Source organism: Melospiza georgiana, chromosome 10 (assembly GCF_028018845.1).
Source record: "Melospiza georgiana isolate bMelGeo1 chromosome 10, bMelGeo1.pri, whole genome shotgun sequence".
NCBI lineage: Eukaryota > Metazoa > Chordata > Aves > Passeriformes > Passerellidae > Melospiza > Melospiza georgiana.
Genome location: NC_080439.1, coordinates 19,282,241 through 19,305,222, shown reverse-complemented (window position 1 = coordinate 19,305,222; position 22,982 = coordinate 19,282,241). Strand labels below are relative to the sequence as shown.

Genomic DNA, 22,982 nt, shown 5'->3' with positions numbered 1-22,982 from the left:
GAGGGTGTTCCTCCTGCAATAAATTTGTATAATACAGAAAAAAAAAACATAAATAAAAAGGAAATGACACAGATCTGGCTAGTAAGGCAGCAACTACCCAGAGTTATTAACACCAAGAGATATTTACTGCTCTTCTCTTGAAAAGCTGCAGCATTAAAAGCATGGCCTAACTGAGAGACTCCTCAAGTTTCACCTCTGTAGTCATGTGAGCAGCCCTATTTTCCAGATCAATATGGTTGTAATTAAATTAATATAGTGGAAAACAAGCAATAGTATTTGAACTCCTTGCATAATTTTTCTCCAATAAGCAGTGCCAAAAATAATTTTACAAGCTCTGAGTTTACTTAGTAGTGCACAGGGGCAGAACGCAGACTTTGTTCCAAGCTTACAAGGAGTGCTTTCATTTTCAGCAGAGATTTGAACTTATTATACAGAACTAGCAATGCAGTATTCATTTCATAGCTAATTTGTCTTTCCTTACATTATAGATTCGCTCTAAAATATTCTAGTACCATGAGTTCTGTCAATTAATTCAATAAATTTATTTTAAAATATTTAAAATTTATATTGATTCATAGCCATAGATTAGTTAATAGCTGATTTTAAGCCAGCTCCTTTTTGGTCCGTTGTTGTACATGCAATGTGAATAGTTTGATATATTCAGGTAGCAAATAATAAAGAAAAACATGTTTGGTTTAAATTGCTGTTGCTCCTGCGACCAATTCGTAGAGGGAAACCTTGGACTGCAGTCAGAACACAGCACAGCAGGTATTTCATTCAGATTTTCAAACAACAAACGAATGTGCCCTTCCTTCATGTCTCCTGCACAAAAAGTAAACTTCTCTGGCTTTTTCCCACTTGTTTTTGAAAGTAGCGGGATACATCTTTTGGGAAAAAGATGCCATTAGTTCACAGGCTATAAAATGTATTGCACTACTTCAACAATTTTTTACACTTGCACATGTTTGTTTTTTTTTTTAATTTTTCAACCCTTCTCATCCCCAGAAGACAGGAACAAGCAGAGTTTAAAAAAATTTAAGAAGAAATTACAATTACTTTCCTTATAGCTAAAGAATCTTTGAATAGCTAAAGAAGAAAAAGAAATAGTAAGGAAGTAAGTACATGAGATGACAAGTACAAATACATTCAGCAGCAAACAAAGAAATAGTAAAAACCTTTTTGATTTAAAACTATACACACAACAAAACCAAAGCTTTAATTTCCAGATTGTCAACAGATATTAAGTATTTGTACTTCTTCACAAAAAATTGATTTTGACACAATCATATTAATTGTCAAGTGTCTGATATGAAGTTTTTAACCCCACCTAGAGCCATTTAAAGAACTAATGAAACATTTAATGTATGCCTAGCAATCTGATTTACCTTCCACTCAAGCCACTTGCATCCTACTTTCAGTTTGAATTTTGTAAGCTTTCACTTCAAGATAAACACACTGTAAAAATTACCTCAAGGCTCAGAACCAAGAAGTACAAAGTTCAGCTCCTGTTTATCTACACCACACATGAAATTAAGATCAAGCTATTTCCATCCTACAGTCTTATCTTCCCATTTTTAATGTGGTTAACAGCATGCTTTTAACTGCTTTATAGTTATTGGGGTACATTTATTTCTTTATACTATGCATACAAAATATTTTAGGAATCCTTGCCATTGCTATGACTTAAATCCTACACAAATAAGTGACAATTTTTCAAAATGTATATTAGTTCTTACTTTGTAACATTCTCCCCTATATTCACACACTGAAAGGGATTTCATTGAAGAAACTGTGAGAAAACAGACTTTATACACTTAATAAAAACACAAGCTCCAAAGCAATGAATTGCAGTATTTTCTAATTTGGTCACAATACAAAATATTTAAGATACCAACTTCTTAATAATAACTGAATGACTCAAGAGGTAAAGCTTTTTAGCACATGCCAAGGTCAGCCAGATTTCTCACTCTGGGCAGTTCCTTGCAAAAGGCCCATATGCAGGGAATTAGGATTTACCAAAGTCTTCTTTGTAGTCCATAACATCCACCTGTACAGAACAACTATTCCATCGATCACAAAACAAAACCATGGACAGCTCATTTTTTTAGACCATTTCTCTAATTACCATGTTAGATCCCCTTATTAAAATATTATTAATCAGAGTAAATAACACTATTTCCTGGCTAATTTGCTTCTGGAATTCTTTCAAACAGCAAAGTAAGCGCTTGCTTGTTCACTGCTTTTGCCAGACCATACAATGGCTACTCTATGCTGCTTTTTCCTGATTTTAGCCTTCAATTTCCTTTGACAAAGCAGAAATCTATTACTTTGCCCTTAATTAAGCTCACAGAACATTAATAAAAACCAAAATGAGCAAGGTAACTCGGAACTCCTGCACTTAGTGGCAGGGTTTGTGCCATTCAATCAGAATTTGACAGAGGATCTAGAACAGGTGAGAAACAAGCAGGCACTCAAGGATGAAGCAGGAAGATAATGTGGAACCCCAAGTGTTTAATTCACAGGAAAAGTTCAACAAAGGAGTCTGGCTTTAAGTCCTGGGGAAAGAGTCAGACAGACTTCTGCTTACTCACAGCTGAGAAAAACCCAGCCTTAAGCAGCACCAGCAATCCAGGCCGGCGGGTGACAGTTGGAGTATTTGCTCATCAATGACCACATCTGAAAACCTGCTTAAAAATGTACAGGTTTCTGGCTTACCCAGCATAAAACAGATGAGAGAAAAGGCTAATGATGGAGATGGATGAGATGGATGGGAGAGAAGGAATGGGAATAATTTCACTGTGCACTTGAAAGTAGTCAAGTAGTTTCCTCTTGAATTACATGAGACCCTTTTCCCCTGCAAAAGAAAGCTTCTTTTCTCCCATGGACTCAGTGGCTGGTTTTCCTTCACAGCTCAAGAGGCTGTTTCAACCACTAATTGCTTCTGGTTAGGAAAAAAAATATTTATTCCACAAGCATGGCTCTCTGCCTTGAAAATGTGGAAAGGTCAGAGTGCTCGAGGAGCTTTCTGTTTGTTTTCTATCAATAACAGAAGGCACGAGCTGACAGCCATGCAGATACCCAAGTCAGCTCTAAATCCAGGGAGCTCCAGAAATGGAAACAGCCTGGTTGTCATAGCAGCAGAGCAGGATACCTGAGCTAATTACTCAGTCTGAGAGGCAGAGATAATTAGCCCTGATGCAGCATCACACTGACACAGTTATAATCCTTCTGGGACCTCTCGTACATATTGCTGATTAGACATTTCAGTTTGCTTGCAACCAGCTCACAGAGCTCAGCACTCAATGCTTTGCTTTATATAAACCTTCAAAAGAAAAAGAGAAAAAAGGGGGAAACCAAAAATTTGTTCCTACAAAGAAAGCAATGGAAAAGAGCTCACAAAAATCCCCAGAAAACTCTGAACACTCAACTGTAACACTTCTGCAAGGGAGGAGGGTGCCTGAATCCACAATGCTGCACACCAAAGTATAACAATGGAGATGGAAATTTCAGTAGTGTGGATACACCTCCACCCCCAGTCCAGTGGCACTTAATTGAAAAAAGTGCTTTATCATTACAACAAGTTAATGTCATAAAGTTCCCTGTTACCTAATAATGAAAACTCTGAAATTTCACTCCTGCCTTAGAAATAAGTAAATACACCACCACCTGCTTTGCAGATTATAAATCCCATGGAAAATAAACACCAACTACCAACAGACATACCTGTTTTATTTTCAAGGACTGCAAACAGCATTTTTGCTGTTTCTCCACAAAGAAGCAGTATTTTAACACTTACCTTTTCACCTTTCAAGGTAATATCTTATACAAGACCCTCCCTCTAGAAGAAGCAACACATTTTAAAAGGGTCAGAAACAAGAAGTGAATGAGTGAATGTATCAGTCGTTGTTAACCATTTTTCTTCAACAGAAATTTAACATAATATGATGGAAAAGACTACACAGATAAGCTGTGAAAGACAGGGACTCTTTTGTGTTCTCAAAGGGAAAAAGCAAGCAAGATAAAGAAAAATTCTTTACATAATCATTTAACTTTTTTGTAACCAAAATTAGCAAAGGCAACATATGTACAGATTGAGCAGGCAAACGAGAGGAAGGATGACATGACAAGTGACCATGCAAATCTGCTTATTGAACTGAGATGTTTTGACAGTTCAATAGAAGAAACTTCTCATTTACACCAAATACCACTCTAAAAACACAAAGATTACTGGAGTCACACTAAAATCTAATCTCCTGCGTTTTTAATGGACATACATTAAATAGACAATCAGAAGAGTTGACAAAGGACAGATATGCTTGAATATTTATTGAATGCATATTTATTGAATTTTAAATTGCACCGATCTTTTACATTCACCTGCAGAAGCCACTAATTTAACCATTGTTAGTACTAACAATTTACATAATACACCTGCTTCCTCATATTTACAAGAGATCACTTCTCATTTCAGCAACAGCTCCAAGCAGAGCTGGAAGACACCAAAGGGTTCATTCAAGCATCTGTGCTGCCCAAGAGAATGGGACAAATACATAAAAATCAATGTTTCTCTAAACAGAGGGGTATTTTTTCAGGGTCAATGGTGTTGCTAAATGAAACAGTTCGGTGCTTCAACTTCTAATTAAAGCCAGTAAATGGACACACACACTTCCACCTGCTCAAAACTTCTGAAAGATACATCAAGCTAAATGTAATTTACATATATTTAGATATCAATTGATTCTAAGCACTATTGAATGGTAGATTTATAAACCCAGGATCACTATTTCCTGAGAAACTTCATCCCAAGTTAGCTGTCCTCCTCCCTTCAGTTAATGATCACAAATTTTGGTATATTATCAGTCTTCATTTAGATCCGACTTTGGGAAAGGAGGCTGGAGAATCCAAAACAATGTTAGTGGAGCAAACTGAAAAGAAGAAAATGAAGGAAGATAAAGCAATCATTGAGATTCACAAGGGGTGGTTATTTATGAGGAACAGAAATAAGGAAGGATGTCAACTAAGTCTCTAAAGGGAAATAAGGATGTCATAACATATGATCATCCCATGAAAAAGAATCTTTGTCTCCCTCACAAAACACAGAACAACCCCCCTATTTCTCATTTCCATTAAGGACAGCTTAGTATGCACTTTACCTTAAGTGGACTACCAATAAAATCCACTCTCTTCTGATAAGCTCTTATTTATTCTAGAAAACAAGTATATTACTGGAAACTGGAAAGAACTGCACTGTTTGCCAGGATATTAACCCCGTTCTACAGCTGTTACTGTAGCCACTGCAAAGATTCCAGCACAGAGATAAATCTCCCACACACACTATAGACTTAGGAGATAAGAAATTTTTGCTTCCTTCCTCCTACCATTGCTGTTTGGGAGCAGAAGGCACTGAAAGAAGCTCAGCAGAGATAGCCCTGGGATACAGAGCAGAGCAGTGAAAATGAAAAGTCACCATTCAAAGAAAAGCCAAGTAAGTCAATGACATCAGGCACTCGCAGTGCTGCTGCCTCCCAGCCAGTCACAGAGAGCTTTTCTGGGAAGCACTTGCTCCAGCAGCATATGGCTGACAGTGGGCATTCAGCCTGCATCACTCACCAACAAGGGCTTTAAAAAACAGGAGTCTGATCAGAGTGCTGCTTTCTCTAATGAGGAGCAAGAAAGGGAGAATAAATTAGAGAGCAGCAGAGGAATGAAGATATTTATGACATGCCTTTACCAAAAGCTTGCATCAACAATATAAACATATGGCCAAAGATGCCTTTGGTTTAATGCTGCCCAAATTCTTGTGGGGTTCCTTTTTTTTTTTTTCTCATATATACACTTCAGGAGAGAGTTAAAAAAAAAAAGGAAAAAGCACAGAGAATACTACTACTTTCACATAAGCTGCCAAACACAGCCGAAAAATGTTTCATGGTCTCTGTCTGAACAGTGCAGACATTGACACTGGCTGGTAACCTAAGCTCTCACCTTCAGCCCTTTTAGAATGCTCCCAGAGCTTCAGTCTTTCCTGTCATCCACAAAACAACTTTATTTCCTTCAGCTTTGAAAAATGGTTGCTGAAGCTGCTGATGGTTCCTATTTCTTTTCTCTGATGCTTTTAACTGCTCAAGACTTCACCTTATACCAAAGAAGGAAGAAAAAGGACTTCTATCCAGACTATTTGATGCTTAAAGGTGTGTTCCCACATCAGATACAAAAAGAAGAAAAAGAATTTCTGAACTGTGGGTTATTTTCAACTCTATTCCAAGTAAATTCTAGGAAGCATCAGAAAATAGTAAATAATTTGGTTTTGGGCACTACAGAGGGACTAGAGCTCTCTCTTCAAGGCTGAGTTAACAGAAAAAAAGGCAACACATGAAAAATTCATTAGAAGGCACAGTGTGGCAACAGAATGCAGGAGTGGCTGACTGCTGCATGCCTGGTAATGGAGACTGCTTAAGTAGGGTATAAAAGGCAGGGCACTCGCTGCTGACGTGATAAAGGATCACAGAGGAACAAATAACACTGATGCTTCATCCACAGGAAATCTTTCTTGCTGTGAACTGAAGCCTGATTCCTTCCTCTTCAGTTAAAAAAAAAAAATCATTTTCCTAAAAAGAAAGAAAAAATATCAAAGTTAAGGTATAGTCACCTACTATTTTTTTCAATTCAAAAATTGGGAAGAAACAGAATGGGAAAATAAAGCTATGCCTACCTGGAGTACCAGATCTTTTGTCTCTTGCAGATGATGAGTAGAATGTCTCTGTGAGGATTTGTACACTTTAGCATCATGACAGCAAAGTGACAAAGAGAAAGGGCAGCCCTTGACAAACAAGCTTTAAATCAAGTAATTCTGGAATGCAGACAATATTTCTATACAAACCATGCACACAAGGAGCACCAATCCAAGAGTATTCCCCATCTTTAGAGCATTTGCATTAACACAGGTTTGTAGGTCAGATTTATTCTATACAACTTGTTTCCCATGTTCTGTACCTCGACATCCTGAACACTGGATAAAGAAGTTGATTAAATCCAGAAGTGCTATGTCCCTGTCTTGTTTATATGATTCAATCCAGTCGTCCACCACAGACTGTCAAGAAAAAAAGAATACTTATCAGAGACTCTTAAAAAGTGTTTTATTAAAGGCAAATGACTTATTCTTTTCAGAATTTAATTTTATAACTGAGCATTTATTTTGCATAATTATACATGTGTACAAATAGAAATATCTATGCACTTCCTCTCAAGGTAGAGACAGAACAAATATTGTTAGACAGCAGAATTATATGCATCATTTTCTGGTATTATATTGTATAAACACAAGTTGAAATTGAAATTACTGTAATTTCCCAAAACTACTTAGAGAATTTTTTCAGTGTTAAAATTGTGTTGAAAAAAAGCAAATATTGTTACTCCATTCCAAATGACCAATATATTCCCAGAAAACTGATGAATAGAAATCCTTTGGGATAAATACTGATTTTACATTGCACAGTGAATATCCCAGTCAGTCACTCAGGAACACTGTACATAGTTCAGGAAAACAAAATATTATGAGGAATACACAGTAAATAAAATAATACACAGAAGTTTGACTTAGGGTGTTTCTAAGCTACCTGGATCACAGGACAGGAAATTCAGTCAGTTCTCAACTGCCCTCAGAACTACAGTTAGCCAGGAGCAATTTTCTCTGATATTCCAAGCTCCTCAGCTACATCAACACTGTAGGTAAGGAATTGTGTATATTTAATGTAATCAAATATTATGCTTTACTTTTTTTATGAGGGAAAAGAAACTTTTCTGTTCCATACATGCAACAGCATTCATTAGGAAAAGCTTGATTATGTTTTCAGAGCACACCTTGCAAATAGATTAGTTTGTTCTGGACAGTTCAGGTCTACAATGAATTTCTATAAAATTAAATTTAAAAAGCCACACACACATACAAACACCCCACCATGCCCACACAACTGGCTTCTATCATGCTGAAAAGGTATCAATAGGAAAGACAAATTTCAAACAATTTGATCTCTTAGAAAAATCTGCCTTTTTCTTAATTAGCTATAAGGAGGGATCTTGAAAAATCCCTCTGCAGTTTCCAGTTTATCCAAGTGCAAACTCCCAAGTCTACCCCTGGCAGGTGTGTGAGGAAGAGGATGCAGCAAAGCACCTGGGTATGTCCCAGAGACACAGGGAACTCTGAACTGAGCCAAAGCACTCCATGCTTAACACACATCACTGCACCCACCCTTGAGCCAGGAGCAGACCAGCAGTACTATCATGTTATCCAACAACCAGCATCAATTTCTAAACACCCAATTGGCCAGGAAACTCAGTTTTCACAGGTTTTGCCTCCCAAAACACACACACACACCCAGTAGGAGAAGCAATCTTAAAAAGGAGTCCATCTGCTACTTAGAAGAAATTAGAAAGCAAGTCTTGGCCTCTAATTAAGCTTCACACAAGTTGAGGAAGCAGCAGCACAAAACCAGTTATCTAGAATGTTATCTCACTGTTATCTCATCATGAATTCAGCCCTGTTCCTGGAAGTATCAATCATTTCAATCAATCAACAAAAATTCTCCTGGGCACAGAAATCAAATGTAGCCAAATGTAAAAAGTATTTACTACACCAAATATTGACAGAGCTTAATGACCAGGCCGTTGGTGTGCTACCAATTTACAAGATTTGTTTGAACAGCTCTATTACTGTAGATATCAGAACATGCAATTGCCAGAGCTATTTTTTACACTAAAGAAAATAGCAGCTGTGCAGGGCCAGGAAATAGCAGCTGTACAGGTTCACCTGCCCAACAGGGCTTACACATGCAGGGAAAAGCATAAGAAAAGGGCAAGAATACACTGATATTTCTGAGTTACTGTCCCAGATCCTTAAGACCCCAGCAAATTTCTTCTCTCATGGATATATCTGTCTACACCAGCTTTATAGCTACATTATCTCACAGCAGTGTATAAGGGCTAGTTATTCACTGCAAAATGAAAGAACAGTTGTGTTTTAAACTTGCCAATTGTTAGATCTATTTGATGTGACCCAATTCTTATGAAACAAGAAAAAACAAATTCCAGCCCCTTGTTTGCATTTTCCATGCTTCCATCTGGTCACCTCTTTCCAGGCAGAATAATCCTACCCTGTGCCATGTGGCTTGCCCAGAAATAATTCTGTATCTCTATTCTTGCCCACTCTTGTCACACATCTCCTGACAGTTTCTGAAGTCTACTATATTCTTCTTTGAGCCTGGGAAATCTCAGCTGTTTTCCCTGAGTGTTAATATCTATTTTCCCAGCATCTGTTCATTATCCACAGCTGAGTTTCACAGAAAACATTCCCTGTGGAAGTAAGGCTGGCCCAAGAAATTCCCTCCCACGTTCAGTCTTACTCCTATTTGTTGCTACAACACACTGCCCCTTCAGCCATGCCACTGCAGCTTCTCATGGGCTGTGCTATAAATACTGCCAATGAACCCATCTGGACTTAAAAAATGGGGAGCCAAGGAAAAAATGTGAAGGAATACCTTTAAATTTTGCTTCTGTTTCTTTTATAAAATTATTTAAATTATTTTTGCAGCACTGTCTCAAACTGCAGCATCAGTGCAGCTCCTCTCATTTCTATTTTTTATCTGTCATACAAAAAGAGTTGTGTGGGACATTGTGTCCTTGGGCACTGGGGGCCAACTCTGTCCTACCAGGGTGGCACTTGCACCTCAACCCAAAACCATCATGCAATTTACAGAGAAATAAAGACAAGTGGCTCATCTCCAGACCTGGGGACCTGACTTGAGGCAATGCAGTCTTCAGTGGCAGCAGTAGATAAGAAAAGCAGAAAATCAGAGCAAAGGTTCTCAGAGGGATAGCAGGCAGAGACTGTCCTGACCTCCCAGAGAAGTGAGAAAGCTGGGAGCAAAACCTGAATTTGTGGGTAGGGTTCCTTTGACCTAACTGGCATGCACAAGCTCTCAGTGCCTTGGCACTCCCCACTGTGTGTGACACACCCAGGCACAGTCAGTGTAACTCCCTGCTGTGAACAGGTACCTGTGGAGAGCTGGACAGGGTAATTGAGCTGTAAGTGTTGTGTTTACCCCAAGAGAGCCCCACTGACTGAGGGGCTGCAGGAAACAAGTCACACACAGGCACCTGACCTGCCAGCATCAGCACAGAACCACACAAACTGCATTCACTAAGCACTAAAAATCAGTGCCCCAAAACAACACCCAGAGCCCCACACACTCAGCCCCTGTGCACACTTGGCATGCTGGCTGCCTCACTTTGATAGAGATTACAGTTTAAGGCAACAGGAGATGATGAAGCCAGACTACATATGCTGCAACAGTTGGAACTTAATCAAACTGTTGACTTTTGATGTAACTGAAAAGAGCTATAAAAACTGAAAACACTAGATGAATAAATAAAAATGACACACATCACACCCAAAAGAGAGACCAAGTATCAACTGAACCAAGACAAAACAGCAGTAATGCAAATACCAGGAAAAAAGACTCAATACAAGCAAAAAAGGAATCAAACCACAGGCAGCAGTGTAGCAAATGGTGCAACATGCAAGCCTTGCCAGAAATGGAATTATTTTGCATAAATATGCATAGAGAGAAGGACTCCTATTAAAAACAAGAATTTCTAACCAACAGGCCCCAGGTAACAGCAAACCCTCTTTTTATGCATAATCCAAGAGCAAACTCAGGGAAATGGCCCACATTTGATCCCCTTGCTCAGAGACCTCCTGTTCTTGCCCCTCCCTGTCACCTGTCCAAGCACAGACCATTAACACCTTGAAGGCACAAGAGGTGACAGGAGGGAAGGACCAGGTGGCCCTTTCAGAAAGGAGGCAGCTACAAGCAGGTTCCATCCTCCAGAATCCATCTCCACAAGTCTCCCTGCTTACTGCCACAAAACACCTAAGAAATAGGGCAGCAATAGATTGCAAGAGCTGCTCCACTGGTACCCATCTGCTTCCAGATGTTTTTACCTACAGATGCAGTGGGGAGCGTGGATTTACCAAATGGAAATGGGCACTTACATGCTGTGCATGAAATACATGATAAATTCAGCACAGGACCTACAGGACACGTGCTGCAGCCTGCCCAGGGGCAGCACATCCATGCTCTTGGGATTCACCAACTTCAAGGCACACACACAAGGAAAAGGCTCCCTTGGCAATGAGCTCAATTCCACAGACAAACCTCCCAATGACTCCAGTAACACCAACAGCCTTCCTCCACTCCCTGCTGTCAGGACACATCTGGACACATGCACACAGACACACACATGCACCACATCTCTGGGTCAGGCAACAAGTCCATACAGGTACATCACAGAAATAGCTCAACCATTTTTTTTAATTATGAAATTGCTTCTATTCTTATGAGAACTGAGTAAAAAATCAAGGTTTCCTGCAAATGGCAGATGATGTATGGTACAAATACAGAGTCTGTACAAAGATTTTCCAAAGCTTGCAGTGGTTTTCAAAAGAATCTCAGAGAAATGAACTCTTTGATGAGTCTGTTTTAAGAACTACCACAGAGTATAATTTGAAGAATATGCCAGGTAAGCAACCCCACAGAAATAAGAAGCCTAAATGAAGTCAAGCAAATAGCAGAATAAATGAGCCTGAGTAAATAACTTCAAATCAATCAACCTGCAGAAATATTGACCTTCACATCTCAAAGTCTGCTAAAAGATAAACTAAAACATTTTATGGTACTGAGGAGGAACAGCAGCTTGGGGTTGCCAGTAAAAGCAAGTCAGAGGCAGTGAATGAAATAATGAAGCTAGTGATCCTATTACCTCCTCTAGGCTCTGCAGCTATGAATCCATTTCATACTCCTCCAGTGTGAGAGAATTTAGGAGCATTAAGTGCTGGAGGAAGCAGAGGGACTGACTGCAGAGGACACCCTGCCAACTCATGTAAATTAGCACAGTCCCACTAAACATTAATGAAAGCTGATTTCAAAAAAAGCTATTTCACAATTTCAATTAAGTAACAATCTGGCAACAGTGCTACAAACAAAAGGGAAAACAAATGACACCATATTCAAAGTTCATGTTAAAATGGAAGACCTCAGTCAACTGTAAACCAAGGCAAATTGAGTATAAAGAACTTTAAATAATTTGCCATTGCATACAACTGATCATGGACATGCTTCATTTACAGTGAATGTGAAAAAAAATTTATTCTAGAATGGGTGTGCAATGTGTTTACATCAAGGTAGGAAAAAATTCAAAAATCAAAGCTTACACTAAACTTCAGCAAAAAACCCAAAGTCACTCAAATGAAACTTTAAACTGATTAAAAAAGGAATGCACTGTGACATTAAATATTTCAATAACCTGTATAAAGAGCAACTCAAATAGAAAAGCAGAAAATACACTTTAACAGAGAGTGAGAAGAACTTAGTACACTAAAAATAAGGACCCAGGGGAAAAAAAAAGCAAGTAGTGAGAGACTTAAAACACTCTGCATAAAAATTTTTAAGTGAATCTGTTCAGGTTGGGTTTTTTAAATAAAGAATGAAAGCATTTTAAGGATAAATTTTTGCAAATTGAAGAAATTACACAGATGGCTACTGGGGAGAAGGTAGTTCCTAATGCAGAAAGTACATGCAGTTTAGATTGGGCAGCAGGCTCCAGGATGAGTGCCTGGCTGCATTCCAAACTGCAGGCACAAAGTCTAATATGCACCCAGTGAAAACCTAATCCAAGGATAATAAAAACGAACTGCAGCTTGAGGACATGCACTTTATTCTTTTTCTCTAAGGATCATAATTTTAAATTATGAAAGAGTTCATACTTTGCTAACAACTATCATGCACTGTCTGCTAAGTCAAAATTATTTTCTTTTAAAAACCTCAAAAATCTTACTTTAGATAAGAGTAAGCAAAGATGAGAATTTGTTTTCTGCAGTGTCTACCTATGTAACTTTTTAATTTCTGAACTACAGAGAGGAAAGGAATATACAGTCCTAGAAGTACTTCTTCCCAATAAAACTAAGGGATTTATATTCTCAATACAGGATTATCTGTTTGGCATTTTGTGTAAATACACATTTCTGTGCAGTAAACTGGGCATTAAATATGATTACACAGGGAAATCAGTGTAACATGTTGCATTGAACCATTTGGGAGAAAAAAAAACTACCAAAAGAAAAGAAAACCTCACTATTCTCTTGGGAGAATCTTAGAATGATAAATGTTAACTGGCATTACACTGAGTACATAAAAGGTACAGGGAAAATTCTGCTTTCAAATGGACTAAAACCACAGAACTCCTGAGGCTGGGCACCCTTGCCGAGCACATCCACACTACTCAGAGCAGCAGCTCCTCACCTGAGGGCCCAGAAAAGGTGGGTGCACCTTACAAAGCTCCCACCAAGAAGACTTTCTAAGGTGGACAGAACTCTTGCAGGTGCTCATCACTCACAGTTGACATGTTACACATTTCCAAGGGGCTGTGTCTGTTTAGGCTGAGCCAATCATGGCCATGAATGATGCCACAAAGCATCAAAACTGCTCCTAAACATTGAGCACCAGAATGAAAATATACTTAGAGGAGTGCTAAAACAAAATGGATTTATTCCAGCAAGAGCTCCATCAATTTATTAAAACACCTGATTCTCATTCCTTTGCTAGCATGGTTTGTAAAGGGCTCACAGATCACCCCAGACACTTCAAAAAAACATCAACATTCTACACAGCAAAAGAACTCTCTGCCTTCAAGTATAATGAGTACTTTCAGGTACAAATGCTTCCACACACTGCACTACTGGCACTTAACAGCAAAATCATCTCACATCTTATTAAACCACAAAGGAAAAGAAGCCTTGTGTGATGACTGCAGAAAATTTAATTTGGTATTAAGGGATACTCTTCTAATTAATTAATGCTTCATTTGGTGGCTAAATTGTTCCCAGTGTAACAACTATAAAAACATGTACCTAATTTTTTTTTTTCTTTTAATTCAGTACCATACAATCAAAAGCACAGCAAGATTAAAAGCACAGCAAGAAAAAAAAAATCTATTGAGCAAAATGAAGATGCTAGTTTAAATGTTAATAACAGATGCAGTAATTTTGCCCAGTAAACTTTAGAGACTGCGCACTCAAACTCCTAAGGAGTTTCTGAGACAATCTGGGCAAACCCTGAGCTATTATCCATCCTTCAACTGGAGAATCCAGCAGTTAAAATACAATAAATTACAATTAAACTAGAACATGCATTTAACACAAAAAGCATGGGTAATATTTCATAGATGTTTGTATATTTTTAATCTTCAAAGACCTTCACTTTCAGAAATAGCTGAGGGAGACACAGAGATGTGATCTGGCAAAAATCACTTCTAGAGGGAGAAAAGAAACTCTGAGAAGGGAGAGCCATTGAGGCCACTGAGAACAGACACCACAGTGGCCCTGAACTGCCACCAGTCAGAGGTAGGGAGAAAACCCAAAATTTGTTTTTGCCACCTCATTCCCTTTCTTAGCTGCCACTGTCAGAGACAGGCTGTTGGATTTTTGGTGTAATCCAGCTACAGCTGCTCTGATGTTCTTAATCTCAAGGATCCATGTAAAAACACATGTAATTCCTCCTGCATAAGGTAAATATGGTTCTACAGTGACTCCAATCAGGAATAAATCTGTCCTACTGCCAGAGATGGACTTCTCAAGGCAGGGTAAGCAGTGCTACAAATCAGCTTTACTTGGGCAGCGAGGGAACCTCAAAGGACACAAATCCATGTGCCAAGATGTGCAGGTGAGAACAGTGAGGAACCCTGTGCATCCCTGATTTCTGGAATGACAAGGAAGAACTGGGGGCACCATGAAAAATTCCATTTCAACACACCAGATAATTGGATACTTTCCTTAAAATACTTGCTGGCATATAATGGAGCCATATTTATCCTGAACTATGTCTAATCAACACCAAGATTACCTTTTATTACCTGAGCATAAGCAGAGGCAGCAATTTTTACAAGTTTTTTCCCCTCAAAATCAGCCTGTGCTCTGTAGTGAACTGCTAACAACAATAAAGGGTGACTGGTAATGCATGGAACATTGCAGAATCATCAAGGCACAGATCTGTTCATGTTGTGGTACTGAACTCTTCCTACAATTACTGATGATCCATTCTCTCAGATGTTTTAGGGGAACAAAAGTCCTTTGCAGATGAGAAAGCAGAACACTTCTATGCTTGGTTTGACCACCAGTAGTACAAACTTCATTACAGATATCTGCTCATACCTCATGAGAAATTGGCAGTCTGAGTCCTAAACAAAATCTGATCTCATGACAAGTTCTTTATTTCCCTGTCATCTTAACAGCAGGGTGAGAGATCAATGCAGAGATGTCTGAAGATTTTAGCTACCAGTCAGTCTCAGCCTGGGCAGCTCAGCTGGAAGAGCAGAGGCTCACCCAGGCCTTCATTCCCACCAGAGGGATGCTGAACACATGAGAAATGCTGATAAGAGACCCTGCTGCCTATGGAAGTTCAGAGCAGGGAAATGTAGAGGATAGAGCTGTCACCATAAAATGGTAGAACTAAAAACTGAATCTATGGAAGAGATAAATGACAAAAAACAGAAGAGTATCATGTTTAACTGTGAAAACAAAAGCCACTATAGAAGTTCTATGAACAGTCCTAATGGAGTAACACTTCAAAGTGTACCTGCAGAAAGCATGAGCAGGTGGTTATGTCACACTTCACACACAGAGAGCTGCTGACAGGACCATTTCTGAAGCACTAACTGTACAAAAGGTTACAGAGCAAATGAAAACCACTGACAACTGTCTGATACCAATTTAATGTGGGCATCAAATAGATTTACAGAGTTCAAGCAAGACACAAGCTGCACCCTGAGACAGAGGCAAAGATTTTATGCAAAGAGCAATCCTGGAGTTATGTATACTTGAAATAGAAAAATTAAACTGATTTTATTTCCCTGGAAGGAGCAAGCAGCAATAAGCCTGAAGAGAAGTAATAAATGAATCCTGCTGTGAGAACCAAAATAGAGATGCTTAGAAGTGAAAATTGAATTCAGCAACAGACTTTTATGAATTGGCATCACAAAGCCAGAAAAATCTAACAACTAAAAAAAAATTCTAAAAGCAAACAGCAGGAGCAGATAGATCAGAAACGAAAGCACATGATTTCCATGCAATCTCAGGATATAATAATTAAATTTTCCTGGGTTTTCATTGCCGGAAGCAAACTTAGGAGCACAAAAAAAAAAAAAAAGTATGTTCATATTACAGGGAAAGAACTAAATATTGAGAAATCATATGTTTGGCCAAATACAAATATATGGCACTTGTTTGAAAACTATAATATTGACAAGATTGCTAAAATTGAACAAAAAAACCCGCATCAAAACTATGAAAAACAAAAATGCCAAGCATTCCTAATTGTTACATCAAAACCTCTAAGCTGTTACAGAAAAATATAAGTATAAAGACACTTATAAGTTTGGTTTATAGAACCTTGGTTTCACATGAGATGATTGTCCAGAAGTGCAAGTATTAAATCACATTTTAATTGCATTCTCTTTCCTACTATAGGGTTTCTTTAATATTTAGTCTATTTTTACCAACAGTAAATTTTTCAAAAGTGCCCAAGCAATGCATTCTCCTGAAATTAGGGCTCAAGTAGTTTATGCCTGTTGGCACCCAAGGCCTTCAAACACTCTGGCCTATTCTTTTACTATTTGCATATAATCCCTCCCCTGCATGGATGGTGCTGTGTTCTTTTTCTCCTACCTGCAGGGTGGGCATGTGTGTGTCTATGCACATCCATATACAAATGCATGCACATGCAACACATGCAATATCCACATGCATATACAAATTCTCCACTTCCCAAGACAATTTCTTTGTATCTGAACTCCAAAGGTTTCTTAATACAAACATGCAACTTTTTTTTTTGCATTTAATCTGCAAGAGACTTGTGTCAGCATCTCTTTTGAAATAGATAACGTGTATCAAAGTCAATTCCACATACACACAGAGTCATCAAATATCAAAGCAATTGCTCATTCCTTTCTGTTTGGCTTCTGCAAATATCAATAACTCTAAGTCAACTATACTACATAAAGTATATTGTATGTTCTGTACCACAGTAAAACCAGAAAATAGACTCCAGATGTTTCCTCAATTCCTGCCAAAAACAAAATTTGACAAAGTGCTGAAAACCAAACAAAGTTGGAAGCTCTGTTGTAGGAAAAAAGACATAAGAAATCTATAGCTTTGTTACAAGTAAATTTGTTCTGTCTTCACCTACTAGATAAGAAGGGTCAATCCTGAATAAGTGTCAACACAGAAACTACTACCAAAAAAAAATTTCCCATTTCCTTCCTGTGTATTACTTCTTTAAAACTAAACCTCATATTTTCCACAGGTTTGACACAGAAAATTTTCAACAACTTTCACTCATTTGCAATATTTGATTTCTGTGAGACTTAAAAGAGGCCTAGGTTTTAGCTACACTGAAAGTAATATTGAGAATGGGACTTAGGAGTTAATTTTCCTAATTTGTACTTTTCTCTTGTTAGTCAGCATCAAAACAAACTAACTGATACTGCCTAAGTCCTGCGTTGTTGAAATGCAAAGTAAAGGAGGTTTGCTTAAATAATCCATCAGAGCAGGAGTGACTGCTGGCTTTGGACTGCATGGGCTGAAGAGTGTTTTGGGCCCATTGTTTCTCCTTTGCATTTCAAAACCAAGAGCTGCAGCACAGCAGCTTACAAAAACCACACAACACTCAATACTAATCCTCTGTGCAAGGTCTTGAGGTGAAACTCACCCGGCCCCACACATCCTGTAAGGCCTCTGAACCAATCAAAACATAAGAGGGTAAGAAACATTTCTAGAGATAACTAGGACAAGCTAATTTTACAATAAATAAAAATTTGCCTTCAGGATGTGTCAATGTTTTTCCTCAGACTCAGTGGGAGTCTAGGCAAATAGCTTATCCCTCACCTGCTGTCCTTTTGGGGACAGCAGGAATGCAAGTTCCAGGGCAAAGCACTCCAAACTGCTAATGTGAGCAGGTATTCTTGACAAAAAGAGTAAACAAAAAAACCCTGGATTTATCATTATTTTCATATACTTTTTGCCCATATAAAGCTTGCTACAGGCTATACTTTGAGGAACTGCTTAATATCAACATATATTTTTAACTTAGGAGTAATGAACAAAATAATGGAGGATTTTAAACACATGATCCTGCCAGGTCTCTTGTTCTTCAGCAGGATACATGACAGCCCTAAATCAGAACCCACTCAGTCCTGTACTTTATCCTACACAGTCTGTTGGACCAATGCAGTCATGAGAAAATACTACTGTTCACAAAAGCATAGCTTGGACTGGACTCCAGTCAGGATACACTGAACTGTGAGGAGGAACACAAGAAGATATTTTACCTGCATAGCACTCTTCCCCAGCTTAACCACCTCGAACAAGGTGACAGGGTCCCCCTCTCCATTCTGCTGCGGGTGGCCGTTGGCTCTCCCACGACTCGCTCCCCGAGCTCCGGCGTCGGAACGCCCCTTGTCCGCCGGGGACTTGCGGGGCTTCTTCGTGGCAGACTGGGCAAAGAAAACCAGCAGAGGGAAAGTTCATTATAGCTACATCTGAAATCACCCTGGATTTCTTTATCCACCCAGCTTATCTTTATAATCCATAAATATTACATGGTTACACCCTCACACACATTGATACAAAGATCACGGGATGAGCCAAGCTGGAAGGTATCTCCAGTGTCCAGCCTGACCTCCTGCTCAGAGCAGGGTCAGCTAGGATAATAAATCAGGACTTTATCCAGTCAGGTACATATAATTTTATTTATCAGTAGTTATTGAGGGGCTATTTAACAGCCACTGCCATGCCAAGGTAAGTAGTGGTCACTCCAAGACAGTGGTGAAGTCCCAATGCTGGAGTACCTGTTGATGGCAGCCCCTGTGGAAGTCTTACAGAGACATTGAGAACAACTGGTGATGTTAACTAATGATCTTTCTAAGACAGTAAGTTATTAAAAATACATTTGCAACATTAACATTCATTTTCTGTATTTTCATTTTCATACAACTTTTATAAGAAACTGTGTACATAGTCAACTCCTCAACTCAAATCACCAAATTTGTACAGCCAGATTTAGTAGATCACCATAACAGCCTCTTGTTTCAAAATTTTATGAGTTAAAACATTTTCTCTTTGAGACTAAATTACTTAATGTAAATTTTCTCTCTGTTCTTCAAGGTTTGAATCAGATGGTATAGACACCACCTGTCAAGACTCACCTACTGAACAGTTTGCTCTGAATTTAAGTCACTTGTGAAACAGACAGGAAAAAAAATTTCTGGGGAAAATAACATCAGATTTCTTACTTCCATATTCTATTCTTTCTCCCTACTGTGAGGCAAACAAAAGCAAAATCTTCTGTTTTCCACAGAACAATGAAGCTATTGTGAGGAATTATGTTAAAGAAAACAACACACAAGCAACTCAAAGACTAAATTTTGGACAATATCCTCATGGCATTTACTGAAGTATATTGTCAGCTGAGTTTTTATTAATGTTTTTAGTAAAGAAGACAAAGTCAACATTTTCAGTTGCATATTACAGTGCAGACACATTGAGAACTTTCCTGCAGAGGAAAGAGATCTAATTTCTGGCAGAGCTGGTAGAAGAAGCTCTGCATGTCCAGTTTTCCCCATGCTTTAAAAGGGATCACTGCTTCAAAAGAGGTGGGGCCAGAGGGCTGAAGCAAAGGGCAAGGTAGAGTGCAACTGCCTCTTGCAAATATTCAATTAAGGACTTGCATAGAAGTACAAGCTGGAAAGCTTAAAATAATGGTACAATCTCTGTGAAGTTTTTTGGATAACATTTGCACTTAGGATCAAGAGTATCTCCCTCAATGAATTTTTAAGTATGTGCAAAGCTGCTTGTAACACTAAGAATATTATCAACATAGGAAATGTATAAGTTCTACTGAGCTTGAAAGAGACATGTGATCACTACTTATTAAAATGGGAAAGAATTAGAAGTAAATTGACTCTTTTGAGAGATACAATCCATACACTTATTCCATCTGGGAGACAATAAACACTTCACCTAGCTACAAGGACTGCTAAATGAAAGCTTGAATGCAAACTGATGCCCTCCACAGAAACTAATGCAAGGCCCCCTCTAGACAGTTTTTCTCAACATGTAATTGAGAGAGAGGCATTAAATGCTGCAAGAATAAAGAGAAAAGAAGTAAGAGATAGATGTGAAATGCATACATTCAAAGCTATCTTGTTAATGAAAGCAATGAGAAAAGCCACCTGTTTGAGTACCTGAGCATGAGTACTACAGACACAGGCTCCAAATGTGTAATCCCTAGGCATGTAAATGGCCAGTTCAAATTCCCTTTGTCAGGTATCTTGGGAAAGGGGAGGTGCATTGACCAGGGTTACCAGTCTGAACTGGAAGGGTGAGATCACCACCGAGCCCTCAGAAGAGGTACAGAAATTACTGACACATGTGCTTCTGACAAATTACTGGGTAAAGCCAGGTTCTTCAGACTGAGTAAATACCTCAATATCCTGGCCCTGAATTAGCACCAGATATCACTGAGACTATTTGAAAAAAATTTCTCTCTGGTGTAGATTTTCTCCTGACAATGAGAACATCTCTCAGAGTGGAGAAAAATCTTGCATCTAACAAAAGCCATTGTGTATCCAAGCTGGGGTAGCAAAATTCAGATGCAGGATCTGTATTGAATCCTGTGTCTAAAGACAAAACAAGTAGACAGGATGCTCCACTCAAGACTGAAGAAAACCCAAAATGTGAACTTTGAGCTAGGCAAGGTTTAATTGTCTTCAGGTGGAAAGGCTTTAGTGAAAGGGCATTCACCCCACAGCATTTCCACACAGCAGGCATCTGGCCCAAGTTCAATCTCACTCCAGAGTGTAAAGATAAAACAAAGTCATATATAGGTGCTCCAGCAACTGCCTTGTGCTCTGAAGTTTTGCAAGCACAAAGCACATGGCAGCCCCTTAGTCATTAACACACAATATTACAGTGCAGCTGTCAAACATTATTTGCACATAATGTCTCTGAATTTACAGCAAGAAACTTTGCAGGCCATGTTGACAGGCTTGAGCTTCCTACAGGTTCCTGCCTCTGAGCACAAAGCTCAGTAGGAAATCCTACTTCAAAGAGACCAATCAGCCACTGGAATAATCTCCACAGGGAATTTGGGGGTTCCTCAACATTGGACACCTCAGATTCAGCTGGACAGCTGCTAGGGCATCTTTTCTAGATTGTGTTTTTGCCAGGCAAGGTTGAACCAAATGATCTGTGAGGTTCCTTTTAACCTGGTATTTCTATGATTGTATCCCAGGATGGAGACATCCCCCACCACCACCAGAGCAAGTGAAGGAAAAGGCAGGACTGGTACATCTGCAGAAACACAGAGAAGACTCAATCATGATACAGAGTATCTGTGGCATATCTCCAAAGGCAGGGTGCTCTTGGAAGTGGAGTTGCAAAAGCCACAAATCTAGAAATTATGTTTGGCTTTGAGGATGCCAGGCACAGGTAACTGTGCATCCCAGAAAAGAGACACATGCACTCACAGGAAAGGGTGATCCTTCTGCAAAAAACAAGGAAACCTCTTCTCCAATGCCATGAAGAGTTTCCACACAGAAACAGCCCTGCTCAAGAATGAGTGTAGCCCCAATAAACCTGTCAGACTATCACTGACAGCTGTAAAATGAGATGTTTCAGAAGATCAGACTGAATTTGCAGCAGGTCTGCTCCCATGGATCCAACAAATACTCATCAAGACACAGGAAAAACAGAACTGCTGAGTCCTAACAGGAGCAAAAACTGTGATTATTGCACACCATTTTACAGCTTTGAACCAGAAAGTTGCCCCCTGAAGTGGGTGAATTAGGACTGCCAAAGGGAGGGATAAAGCAGCATGACACAGTAAGAATGCTTGAGGCTTTTTAATCATACACCACAGCTGAGAGGCTGCAGTAGTTGCATTTGTGATTTCACTCCAAAACCCAGGACAGCTGGGCTGGTGTGCTGTCAAAATGGACTGAGGTGCCAAATGATAACAGAAATTACTGATGACTTTTCAAATTTGTGACAGCAAAAGTTAAGGGTTATATAAATGGCCATATTGACTGTCACATGCCTTACCTGTTGCTTTAAGGCTCAAATGAATGCAAACAGGAAACAAAATACTCACCTTGACTGCAATTAAACTACAATGCTGGCATTTCAAGATTTTGTAACAAATTAGCTACACAATACTTTTCCTTTCATGTCTTTAAAATTACTGTGAAGAAAATAGTGACCCACATTTGTAAAATCAAGTAATACAGTGAAAATTGATTCACATGCTACAAAAAAAAAAGTAAAAGTGGCTTGACATTTTCCATTAACTTTCCCCAAGCTGATGTGATGCACTTCATGAAGAAACAAAGGCAGTGGAAGTCCTAGAGTCAGTAACTCCTCCCAACACACCACCTGAAAACAATCACCTGTATGTGCATTCACACTGTGAGTCATTTAGAGGAATGGATACCCCACTTCCCTGGCAAGGTGGGAGAAAGTTTTTAACCCCCACTTGAGTAAGACTGAAGAACTTGTCTCTCCAAGGCACCAGCCCCTCAAGAAGCCCTGTGTTACAAGCTTGTGTTAAGTGGAAGAATGGTAATGCCTGAGGTCTTCATGAGTTAATCCGGATTAAAAAACCACTATGACACTTTTCATACCATCCTCATGGTAATCTAGGGAGAAGGTTCTTGGATTCCCACAGTCCTGTGGACTGTTTTGCTTGTAGAAACAAACAAGGTGCTCCCTGTGAAAAGTTTCATCCTACAAATAAAGACAGGTGCAGGTCCCCTAACACCCAGAGCTGCTTCAGCTGCAGCACTTGCAGTTTAGGACAAAAAAAGCTGAGGCAGTGTTGTCA

At 39.0% G+C, this 22,982-nt stretch overlaps 1 protein-coding gene across 3 annotated transcripts in view; it reads right to left on the bottom strand.

Moving 5' to 3' along the window:
- STAG1 (STAG1 cohesin complex component) overlaps positions 1-22,982 on the bottom strand; it is a 150,850-nt gene that overhangs the window by 77,491 nt on the left and 50,377 nt on the right. For all 3 annotated transcript variants that reach the window (XM_058031617.1, XM_058031615.1, XM_058031616.1), the window contains 2 exons: positions 18,433-18,597; positions 6,991-7,087 (listed from right to left, as the gene is read on the bottom strand). In XM_058031617.1, coding sequence (XP_057887600.1) covers positions 6,991-7,087; positions 18,433-18,597 — 262 coding nt within the window. The remainder of the gene's footprint in view (positions 1-6,990; positions 7,088-18,432; positions 18,598-22,982) is intronic.